Here is an 11,453-nt window from a genome sequence, read left to right as displayed (position 1 = left end):
CTCAGTTCTCAATGTTTTTATTTGATTTGAAATGCTAACAAGTCGTTTGCTTAACTATAATTCTTGATATTATTTTTTAGACTAAAGGCTATATATATAACTCTTGATATTTCTCATACTTTTTGGTCTATTCTTGATGTTTTAATCTTTATACAGTTTTGATCTTTATAAGACTAAAGTAGATTGATTTGTAGTTAGTATATCAGTAAATACAACTACCCCACAATGATGATCTTTGACAAGAACGAGAAATCTTATCTTGTGTTTGTTAATAATTATTTTGATGGCCTATTATATATATACGCAAATAAAATGATGAAATTACTCAATAATATCACTTGATCATACAACTTATCATATTGAAAACAATTTTTCTGGTCGTTATAAGGTGTAAGAATCCACACTAGTACGAGACATTTTCCAGCGGAGTTGAGTTCCCTAGCCGATTTTCGATGCGTAAAGGTGAGTTCAATCGACGACGGAAAAGAACAATACGCTTATCAGACGACGGTGAACATTGGAGGACACGTTTTCAGAGGCATTCTTCACGATCAAGGCCTTGAGAAAGTGGTGGTTGATCATCAATCTACTCATCATCTTCATAATAAGCATCATGATCAAGGATTACTTCCTCTTTCAAGTTCGCCATGTCCCTTGATGATAACTAGTCCTTTTACTGATTTCATGTCCGGTATCCGATTTTCTCCTAATCAAAAGTCTTAATTAAGAATAATATTTAATTTAAAAGTTTGTTTCCATTGTTAGTTAATTAGCTTTTAAATGGATCTAAATATGTTATTGTAATCTTTGTTATTTTATGAAATTGATTACACAGTGTTGAGTTGTTACTCCAAGTTAGGGCTCAGAATGGTTCATCACTATATATGTACCAATAATTGCTATTTTTCCTGCTCCGAACTTTTTTTAATTGCAACCATATAATGATTTATCTTATTTTTCCTTCTACTTCAATTATTCTTTCATAATGTGTTTTCAATGTTACATGTATCTACTATGTACAAACGACGATGTAAGTAGGAGTGTTAAACGACATACTAAGAGATAACTGTATCTCCTAGACAGAATGTATAAATTTTCAATATAGATTTAGAAAAATGTAGGATCTAGCATCAACTTAAAAATATAAACACGAAACTTGTTATTATTTAATGTAATAAAATGGAGGATCTCTAGTACATATATGGTGATGATGATAAATTTAGTGCATCTTCCAAAGTCTGAACTATAAGGTTTTGCCCATATCTTGTTTGTATATAGACAAATAAGTAAGTTAACAGGTGGCGTTGAGGGGATTAACGTTTGTCTCTTGTTACCTACTAACCTACCTCATTTACTCTTACATTTTTATCCTAAATTAATTGAGCATAAATAATTGAGTACCATTGTTTTAAGGGATTACAGCAAACTGAGCGTAACTATCAACAATAATGAAACTATCCACATTAACAAAATAAGTCATTCATATATATATAAACCAACCGACGACATATATAAGACATTGGTGCTCTACGCCTCTACCCACATGTTTTATTGATGAGAAAACATCAAGAAGTTAACTTAAACAAAAAATAACCTAGAAGTGAAGCATCCATCACCACTTGCATTCTATTTATTATCTTGCAAGTAAATTTATGAAAACAATCTGGTAAACAGATTACCAGATTTAAACAATATTTTCTATAGTCATGATTAAAGAACAGTTATTTCTTGTTTTAAGCTATACTAGATTTTGACCCGCGCTTTGAAAGCGCGGAATTTTTCTTTTCGGTTCTACTTCAGTTGTTGTTTTAAGTTTTTAGGTTAAAGAGATAAAACTGTTTGATTATGTATAGATTTGGCTCAAATTATTTGACCTGATTAGTTTTTGATATTTGGTACATTGATTCCGTTCTTGGTTTAGTTCTAATTTAGTTTAACTTTTCATGTCTACAAATATATAAATCAAAGCGCAGGATTTTTTTTTGTCATAATTTTTTTTTTAAATTAAAAAGATATAAAAACCATTCGATTATGTATAGATTTGGCTCAAATTATTTGACGTGATTAATTTTTGATATTTGGTACATTGATTCGGTTTTGGTTTAGTTATAATTTAGTTCAATTTTTCATATTCTATAAATATATAATTCATTCTGATTTATATGAACATTTTTTCTTCTTTACTTTTGTATTTTGAGTTTGGCATGTTTTAGTTTGGTTCGATTTATATGTGGAGGTTTAAATTTATTTTAAAAAACTTGTCTTGCATTTGACTCATAACCAGTGTTTTTGAAACCCGACCCGGACCTGCCGCGATTGAACCGGTAAACCCGGTGACCCAGAAAAAAAGTCTGGTTTTGGTTTTGTGAAAAATTCAATATTTAGAAACCCGCAAAAATCCAATAAAACCTAGAACTCGATACCGGTTGAACCACCAGGTGAACCAATAAATAACTTTTTTTCTTTTTTTTTAGTTTTAAATTATGTTTTTAGATTATGTTTTATATTTTCAGTTTATAATTAAGAAGTTAGGTGCTGACAAAAAAAAAGGTTAGGTTTTCCCTTTTCACTTTTATATTTGTGATTTTTAGATTTTGATGAAGATTTCACTATACCACCTGAAGAAAATGAAATGAAAGATGGTAGTGAGAACCAAAATTAGTTGATGTGATTTGATGTTAGTTTATTTCCGTTATTGACAATTATTACAATGATTTTTTACTTTTGGTTTATTTTGTATTTGAAGTTTAATTTATTATTTACATTAGATATTTAAATTTTTATAAATTTTATGTCTTGATTTTTTTAAGATATCATAACTCTTACCTTGTTAGAGAAAATTTTAAATAGTCTAAACTATTTTTTGATATTTTGTATGTCAACTGAATATAAAAATTTAAATTATAGCAGTATTATTTTTTTGTCTGCCAATATGATCTCTAAAGTCTCACCAAATCCGGCTTTGAATGGTTTGCAGATGTGTATGACTTTGGTTTGCAGACCAGTTTTTTCTTAGAAGACATTATATGAGAATTGTTTTGAAATCTGCGTGATTGATCTGATGTTAATATGCTGTATATATAGGAAAAAAAGGCTGTGGGTTTAAGATATTCCAAATCAATACTGTTAAAGTATATAAGGCATGAGTTTATTAAAACCATTAATCTTGTTATGATTGGTTGTTATTTATATTTTGAATATATGAAAATAAAAAATTTGACCTGGTAGTTATGCTTTGGTATATTCTTTATTGTTATCTAAGGAACCTCCGAAAATTTGAATCCTTTTCTTAAAAGATTGGTGGTACAAACGATTTAGTATATTCGATATTGTTAGGTAGGCTCTTCCGGCAATCAAGTTTATTTTCCAAGTTTTGAGGTTTTGATTTAGTGGATTATATTTTTGGTATTTGATGTGGGAAAGTTTGGGATTTAAATAATTTGGTCAACTATATTTGAATAATGCAACATATAAGATTTATGGTGCAATCGTTTGTAAGCAAAATTCTGTTTGGAAGTGACGACGGGTAAAAACAATGATATTAACAGATATGTATTGTTTTTATTTTGAAGTTTGCAGAATCCAATAAACGTTCAAGCTTGGTATTGCTGGAACATCATTCTCAATATACAAAGAGATGGTACATCTAATCTATAAAAAAGGAAAATTAGTGTTGATGCAATTGAAGTTTGTTTAAAATGTAGATGTTACTTTGTTATTTAATGATATACGTTATGTTTCATTAGGAAGACATTATGTTACTTTTAAAATAAAAGAATTACGTAGCTGTAATGTAGGTGTTTCTGTTTAAATAAAAAAAAATTCAAAATACTGATTTTAATTAAAAGCATATGTTTAAATAAAGTTAGTGGCAGTATATTGTAAATACTTTAAAACTCTAAGGTGACCTCAAAAAAGGCCATTCAGTTTTAATAGTATTGATAATTAAAATTATATTTGAATATTCTAAACATATCGAACCAATAATGTTAGTCAAAAATCATATCAAGCCGATAGTGTATATATCACATATGCTTAATACTAGTTTGATAAATATATATGCAAAAAAAAAAAATCGGATAACCGTATTAATTAACTATGATATTACAATCATAAGTTGTAATAGGCAAGAGAAGATTTCATAATCTGGTGATTCAAAATACTCAGTGTTGCACAAAGGTCTCTGCGTGTGTCAACAAAGTTAGGTGTGTGCCTTTTACTTAGATGTTCTTGCTTAGGAGATTTTTATTCCGATTATTTTTTAAAATTATATCTGCGTTATACTTGTACATTAGAGAATCATCCTTTAGCATGCCCTTTTTTTTTATCTTATTTAAATTCCCTAAAACAGATGTCGAGATCGTACATTTTATATTTCCTTTTAGCATTAGGCCATTAGCTTTTTGGAGCTATTCCCTCCCCTAAACGGTGTGATATTATTTTGTACCAACAAATTTAAGGTTTTAAATTAAATTAATTATTAGGAGTTAATGGGAATCACACCCTATGATGTGCCTATGTAGGTAAAGCTAGCTATGACCTTACAAGCTGTATAAATAAATATTGTTTGGTTATATAATAAGAGTGGTTACTGATTAGGATCATACGAACCGGAAAAGATAATGGGCATCAACATTCATATTAATTACTGTATTATCTAACTAAGCAGCTACGTTACATGGAAACGGAAGCGGGTACGCGGAAACGGAAGCGTATGGAAGCGCAGAATCGAGATTTTTTAAAAAATTAGGAAGCGGATACGTGTTAGAAGCGTATATATATATAATATTTTTTTAAAAAATCTAAAACTAAAAATTATATGGTTTAAATTTAAAATAAATCATTTATTCATTTATAATAATTTTGAAATGATTTCATATTAAAACTGTGAAAATACACATAAATTAAATTTAAATAAATTATTTTATCAATTACTTTTAATACTTTATAATTATTTGACATAATATATTTGAATAGATGATTTATCTATAATAGAAACCTCAATACATAAAGATAATTTATAGTATTAATTTAATATTTGTATATTTTTAGTCTCTCCATTCAATACTATTAAATTTGGATTTTATATAAATTAAAAACTATAATATTTTATTTTTATTGATATAAGACATTGTGTTTTTTCTTTAAAAAAACGGAAGCGTGATTCCAAAACGGAATCGTAAGCTTCCAACGTGTTTTTAAAGAAAATATTTTAGAAACGTTTTGGAAGCGAGATTCCGTAAGCTTCCACAAGGTTCCGATTCCGATTCCGGTTCCGAAGCGGGAAGCGGACATCCGATGAAGCTTCCGTGCAACGTAGCTAAGCAGTAAGCATGCATATTTTTAGAGAAAAGGAAACAAATTTAATATTCATATTCATTATATAAATCACTAATACTCATTATATAGATGATTAGTACCAAAATTGTGTAAGTTAGATTTATAGATAATATAGTTCTACATACTAGTACTAGTGAAAGCCCATTATACACATTTTTTTGGACTATATTTGTTCAAAATGATATACAAAACATTATGAAATTATTTGAACACAATTTTTTAAGATTATTTGCTTTCTATAATGTAAATACTCATTTTTCACATTAAATCAATCTTTTACTCAACCTATTAAATTTAAAAAAAAATCATTTACACTTGTATAATTTTCTACTGAAGCCTTCAGACGTATAAATATGAACCCAACACTAAACCCTCTAAGAAGAAATGGTCGATCCTTTTTAATTGTTGGTGTTTTCAAATATTGATATTGTTTAATCGTGGGGGGTGGGGGAGGGGGCTACTAAAAGCAAAGCTGGGCTGTACTATTTACCCGATTTGAATATGGGCCGTCACGATGAGACCCATACTTAAAATATGAAAACGAGGGACAGAACTGTAAACTCGCAATCATTCATATCAGCATGAATCACATGGTCAAATCCAATCTAATATACAAATACGTGGCAGTAACTAACTACACGAGACGAGAGAAGACAAGCTCCTGACAGTGTCATCGATCCGCATCACACTGAGAGGAGGAATCGCGAATCCGATCTCGTCATGGCGGAGATTCGCGGCGGCGGTGGTGGTTGCTGTCCGCCGATGGATCTGATGCGCTCGGAGCCGATGCAGCTCGTTCAGGTCATTGTTCCGATGGAATCTGCTCATCTTACCGTCTCTTATCTCGGCGATCTCGGCCTCGTCCAGTTCAAAGATGTACGGTTACTCCTCTCTCTCTCTCTTGATCATCTCTTTACCAGCTATATATATATATGATTGTCCATTGTGTTTAGAGCTTTGATCTGTGATTTTTGTTTTGGATTCATCTTCTTATATTCGTTTATGATGATGATCTCAGCTTAATTCTGAGAAGAGCCCATTTCAACGGACTTATGCTGCTCAGGTAACTTCATATCTCTTTTAAGTGTATTAATGTACGTTGGAAGAAAGCGTGTGTTACAATGGTGGATCTATTTTCTCGTATTGTTGATTTTGTATATGAAGATCAAAAGATGTGGAGAGATGGCGCGAAAGATACGTTTCTTCAAAGACCAAATGTCAAAGGCTGGAGTTTCTCCCAAAGTTATACTAGACAAAGATGTTGATATTGATCTGGATGATGTTGAGGTGAACATCCATATGCCTTGACATATGCTTTCTATTTGCCTCATGCTTATACATTTTCCTTCTTTTCTCCCCTTTTCAGGTAAAGCTTGGAGAGCTAGAAGCTGAGCTTGTTGAAATCAATGCTAATAATGACAAGCTGCAGCGCTCTTATAATGAACTTGTGGAGTACAAGCTCGTTCTTGAGAAGGTTATATGTTCTTACTAAAATCATGTGGGGGTGTTTGTAGATGAAACGTTGCCTTATTCCTGATTTAGTTTGTAACTAATTTGATATCTTTTGTGGTTCTGTGTATATATATATTTACATGAGGAGAAAAGTTAGTGCTACCTCGCTATAGATGATCTTTGGTTTTAATGACTGTAAAGGGATTTTCATTGTGGGAATTGCATATTTAAAATGTTGTGGTTAAGGCGTTGGATGTGCATCTGATGCTATATTCATGTGAATGTTTTTTTTAGGCCGGTGAATTTTTTGCGTCAGCCCATAGAAGTGCTACCGCTCAACAGAGTGAGATAGAATCACAACAAGTGGGGGAAGACGTTCTGGAGACTCCTTTGTTGCAGGAAGTACGATAGCTCTGACTGTTCTACTTCTTTAAGTTGTGCTCTATGCAAATAGCCTTACAACATTTCCTTTTTAACAGGAGAAGTCTGTTGATCCAACAAAGCAAGTGAAGCTTGGATTCCTCACTGGGCTAGTGCCTCGCGAAAAGTCTATGGTGTTCGAGAGGATCCTATTTCGTGCAACCAGGGGCAACATCTTCATTCGACAATCTGTCATTGAGGAGTCCGTTGTTGATCCCAACTCTGGGGAGAAGGTTAGCTGCTTATATTTCTGCTCGCAGTTTCTCTGATACAAGATTTTGGCTGCTTTCTTACTGTTTATATATATTTTTCCTCTTAGGCTCATGCAGTTTTGAGTTAGGATTCTATATGTAGTTTCAAAGTTCTCATGCCCACATGCTTACATTGGTCCTTCTGTTTGCCTCTACTAGACATTGACTTTTGATCTAAAAAATGTTACAGGCTGAGAAAAATGTATTTGTAGTCTTCTATTCTGGAGAAAGAGCAAAAAGCAAAATTCTGAAGATATGCGAAGCTTTTGGAGCCAATCGCTATCCTTTTAGCGAAGAACTTGGCAGACAAGCTCAAATGATGACTGAGGTAAGTGATTTCGGTGTATTGTCTTATGTGTCATAGTCATGTGTTTTATATGTATTGTTTTTATCTGTACAACAACTATTAACTTTATTTCTAGGCATGAACTACATATGATAAATGTTTGGATAATGGATATGTAGTCGGTTCTTCTAATAATAACCAACACTACGATTGATTTATGGATATCCTCTCTGCATAATGCTTATTAGAGTCATTAGAATCTTTATCCTAACAGTAATCAACCTGTGATGTAAAGCTAAGCTTTTCAACGTTGAACGGTTACTATACCTTAAAATGGGTCAATAGGTCTCAGAGAGTTTACTTGTTAAGGATGAGAAAATCATGTTAGGGAATTCCTGGTACCTTTTTGTCTTCCCTGTTAGTTTCAAGTGATCGTTGGATGGGTTATGTTTGGTGCATAAACACGGTTAGCATCCATGGGAGAGTGAGTTGTAGGCCAGTGATTTATCTGTTGTCTGCAATTATGATGGTATATACTCAGAAACTATTAACCTTGTCTAGTCTTCTCATAATGTTTCAGGTTTCGGGGCGGTTGGCAGAGCTTAAAACTACCATAAGTGCTGGGTTGGATCACCGCAAAATTCTTCTGGAGACCATTGGAGATAAGTTTGAGCAATGGAACCTCAAGGTCTTATATTATTTGGAACTTTCTTTTCACTAGGAGAGTGCTCATTGATGTCCAATTTCAGATATTTAGTAGATGAGATCAATAATCATCATTAACATTTACCCATGTAGGTTCGCAAAGAAAAAGCCATCTATCACACTTTGAACATGCTTAGTCTTGATGTGACTAAGAAGTGCCTTGTGGGTGAGGGCTGGAGTCCTCTGTTTGCAGCGCCGGAAGTGAGTAACTCTAGTTGCCATATAATTGAAATTATTGCATATATATACTGGTGCTATAGTGATTTAAAAGCTCTGCATGTGCAGATTCAAGAGGCGTTGCAGCGAGCTGCGGTTGACTCCAATTCTCAAGTTGGATCAATTTTCCAGGTTCTGAGGACGAAAGAGATGCCTCCGACATTTTTCCGCACAAACAAATTTACCACTGCGTTTCAGGAAATTGTTGATGCATACGGGTAAGCACCTCTTTCTGGAGGAAATTGAAAATAACTATTAAGTAACATTTGTAAAAGTAGATTTAAGCTTCTGCCTTTAGCTTCGTTTTCTTGCTCAATTGGAATACGCCTGAATTTTCTTTTAGAATCAACTCAACTTGGTTACTTTATTTTTTCCCCGCATGCACTGTCCATTTAGTGTTTGTCTCTTGAATTTCACTGATCTTCTTTGATCATTACTTGCAGTGTAGCTAAATATCAGGAAGCCAATCCTACTGTATTCACAATTGTTACCTTTCCCTTCCTGTTTGCTGTTATGTTTGGTGACTGGGGTCATGGAATCTGTCTGCTGCTTGCAACTATGTATCTAATATTGAGAGAGAAAAAACTTTCAAGCCAGGTAACATCCTTAACTTAAGTGGCAACATTTATTTTCCTACTGAACTCAGTATCAGATTGGCAAAATTCGCATATTGTTTCGTTGTATGTTGCTGTTCTAATAGTTGCGTGCGTATGTTAAATTAAACAAATTTCACTTGAACGTTACAAAGAGAGTATTATACTTATAATATGTTAATTCCTTGGGTGTTATTTTGGTTAGTTGTCAAATGTTTTTCTTTCATGCAATTCCAGATGCTAACCAATCAACCCTTTTGCTTCCTGACTACAGAAACTTGGGGATATTATGGAAATGGCTTTTGGTGGTCGCTATGTTATATTTATGATGTCACTCTTCTCAATATACACTGGTTTAATCTACAACGAGTTCTTCTCTATACCATACCCGTTGTTTGCTCCCTCAGCATATGAGTGCCGTGATGCCTCTTGCAGGCATGTGTTCTCTCGAAAAGCCTTTAAGAAAATGCAAATCTTGACGCTTCTGAATTTTTGATTTCTGCGCTCTTGTTCAGTGAGGCTACTACAATTGGTCTGATCAAGACCCGAGACACTTATCCATTTGGTGTAGATCCCGTGTGGCATGGTACCCGCAGTGAGCTACCGTTCCTGAACTCGCTTAAGATGAAAATGTCAATCCTTCTTGGAGTTGCCCAAATGAACCTTGGAATCATAATGAGCTTCTGTAATGCAAAATTCTTCAAAAGTGCTGTAAACGTATGGTGAGTTTATTTCAGTTTTCCTTCCCCGGCCAATACGTGCATCTTCTAGTTCGTAATACATCCTAACAAATAATACAGGTATTAATCATAGTTAAGTGTATGATGATCTGCCATGGTTCCAGGTTCCAGTTCGTTCCCCAGATGATATTCTTGAACTGCTTGTTTGGCTATCTCTCGGTGCTCATCATCATAAAGTGGTGCACTGGTTCCCAAGCTGATTTGTATCACGTAATGATTTACATGTTCCTTAGTCCTATGGATGATTTAGGAGAGAACCAGCTTTTCCCTAATCAGAAAACAGTACAGGTTTGTCTCCATACCTAACAATACTCTTCTCTGTATTTATATGTTCTTATCTAATTCATCTTCCGTGTCAGCTCACTTTCCTCTTCCTGGCACTGGTATCTGTTCCGTGGATGTTGTTGCCAAAGCCGTTCATCTTGAAGAAACAACATGAAGCTGTGAGTCCCTTTCCTCGTCAGCTTACAAACTGAATTTGAGCTTGACCATAACTGAAACTAGATTTTTACTTTTCATCAGAGACATCAAGGCCAATCATACGCACAGCTTGACGAGACAGATGAGAGTCTTCAAGTAGAGATAACTGGAGGATCTCATGGACACGAAGAGTTTGAATTCAGCGAAATCTTTGTGCACCAGCTCATTCACACCATTGAGTTTGTGCTTGGAGCTGTTTCCAACACTGCTTCTTATCTTCGTCTATGGGCCCTCAGGTACAAATTGCTGCTACTCGCAAAGACTCCACCTGAGCATGTCATTACTAATCCATATGCTTTACTTGTTCAGTCTTGCCCACTCGGAGTTGTCGTCAGTCTTCTACGAGAAGGTTCTCCTTATGGCGTGGGGGTAAGTAAATGCACAGTTACATCTTCACTTCCTCTCCAAACATTAATAACAACACAATCTCTCTCTCTTCTTCTTTTCTTAACCGGCAACAGTTTCAACAATATATTCATCCTTATCGTTGGGATCCTCGTCTTCATCTTTGCAACCGTGGGAGTGCTTCTGGTGATGGAGACGTTGAGCGCGTTCCTTCACGCCCTGCGTCTTCACTGGGTGGAGTATCAGAACAAGTTCTACGAAGGCGATGGCTACAAGTTTGCTCCCTTCACTTTCACTCTTCTCGGAAACGAAGACGAGTGAGTGATGATGGATCTTTCCTTTTGAGTCGTGAATTACTGCAAATGCCTTCTTCTGCGTGTGCATATATAAGGTACGAGAAGGAGTTGGTGAGTTCCCGTCTTCTGTCAATTATTTTATTTCTTTTACTTAAGGAAAAACTTTGGATGTTTTCCACTTCCCATGTGCTGTTGTTGTACTTGTCTGTCAAGAAACTAAACTAGTAGTGTAATTGAGCTAATAAACAGATTTTTTTTTAAATCTGCTTCCTGAATTATTAAGCAAGCAGAAGCAGCCCATGTGTTGTTTGGGCATTAATGTGTTCCTC

The 11,453-nt window shown here is 34.0% G+C and overlaps 1 protein-coding gene across 1 annotated transcript; it reads left to right on the top strand.

Annotated features, from left to right (window-relative positions):
- The first annotated feature begins 5,949 nt into the window (after positions 1-5,949).
- On the top strand, positions 5,950-11,386 carry LOC106365984 (V-type proton ATPase subunit a2). The gene is made up of 18 exons (XM_048741544.1): positions 5,950-6,216; positions 6,359-6,403; positions 6,505-6,627; positions 6,707-6,814; positions 7,087-7,194; positions 7,272-7,445; positions 7,654-7,791; positions 8,330-8,437; positions 8,548-8,655; positions 8,740-8,888; positions 9,114-9,267; positions 9,538-9,698; positions 9,779-9,985; positions 10,108-10,291; positions 10,363-10,446; positions 10,526-10,719; positions 10,793-10,852; positions 10,945-11,386. Exons 1-18 carry the CDS (start codon positions 6,061-6,063, stop codon positions 11,147-11,149), a joined length of 2,466 nt encoding a protein of 821 aa, XP_048597501.1. The 5' UTR covers positions 5,950-6,060; the 3' UTR covers positions 11,150-11,386.
- The last annotated feature ends 67 nt before the right edge of the window (positions 11,387-11,453 follow it).

The sequence above is a fragment of the Brassica napus genome, chromosome A9 (genome assembly GCF_020379485.1).
Source record: "Brassica napus cultivar Da-Ae chromosome A9, Da-Ae, whole genome shotgun sequence".
Classification (NCBI taxonomy): domain Eukaryota; kingdom Viridiplantae; phylum Streptophyta; class Magnoliopsida; order Brassicales; family Brassicaceae; genus Brassica; species Brassica napus.
The sequence above is the reverse complement of the archived record's forward strand: the minus strand, read 5'-3'. Positions and strand labels throughout refer to the sequence as shown.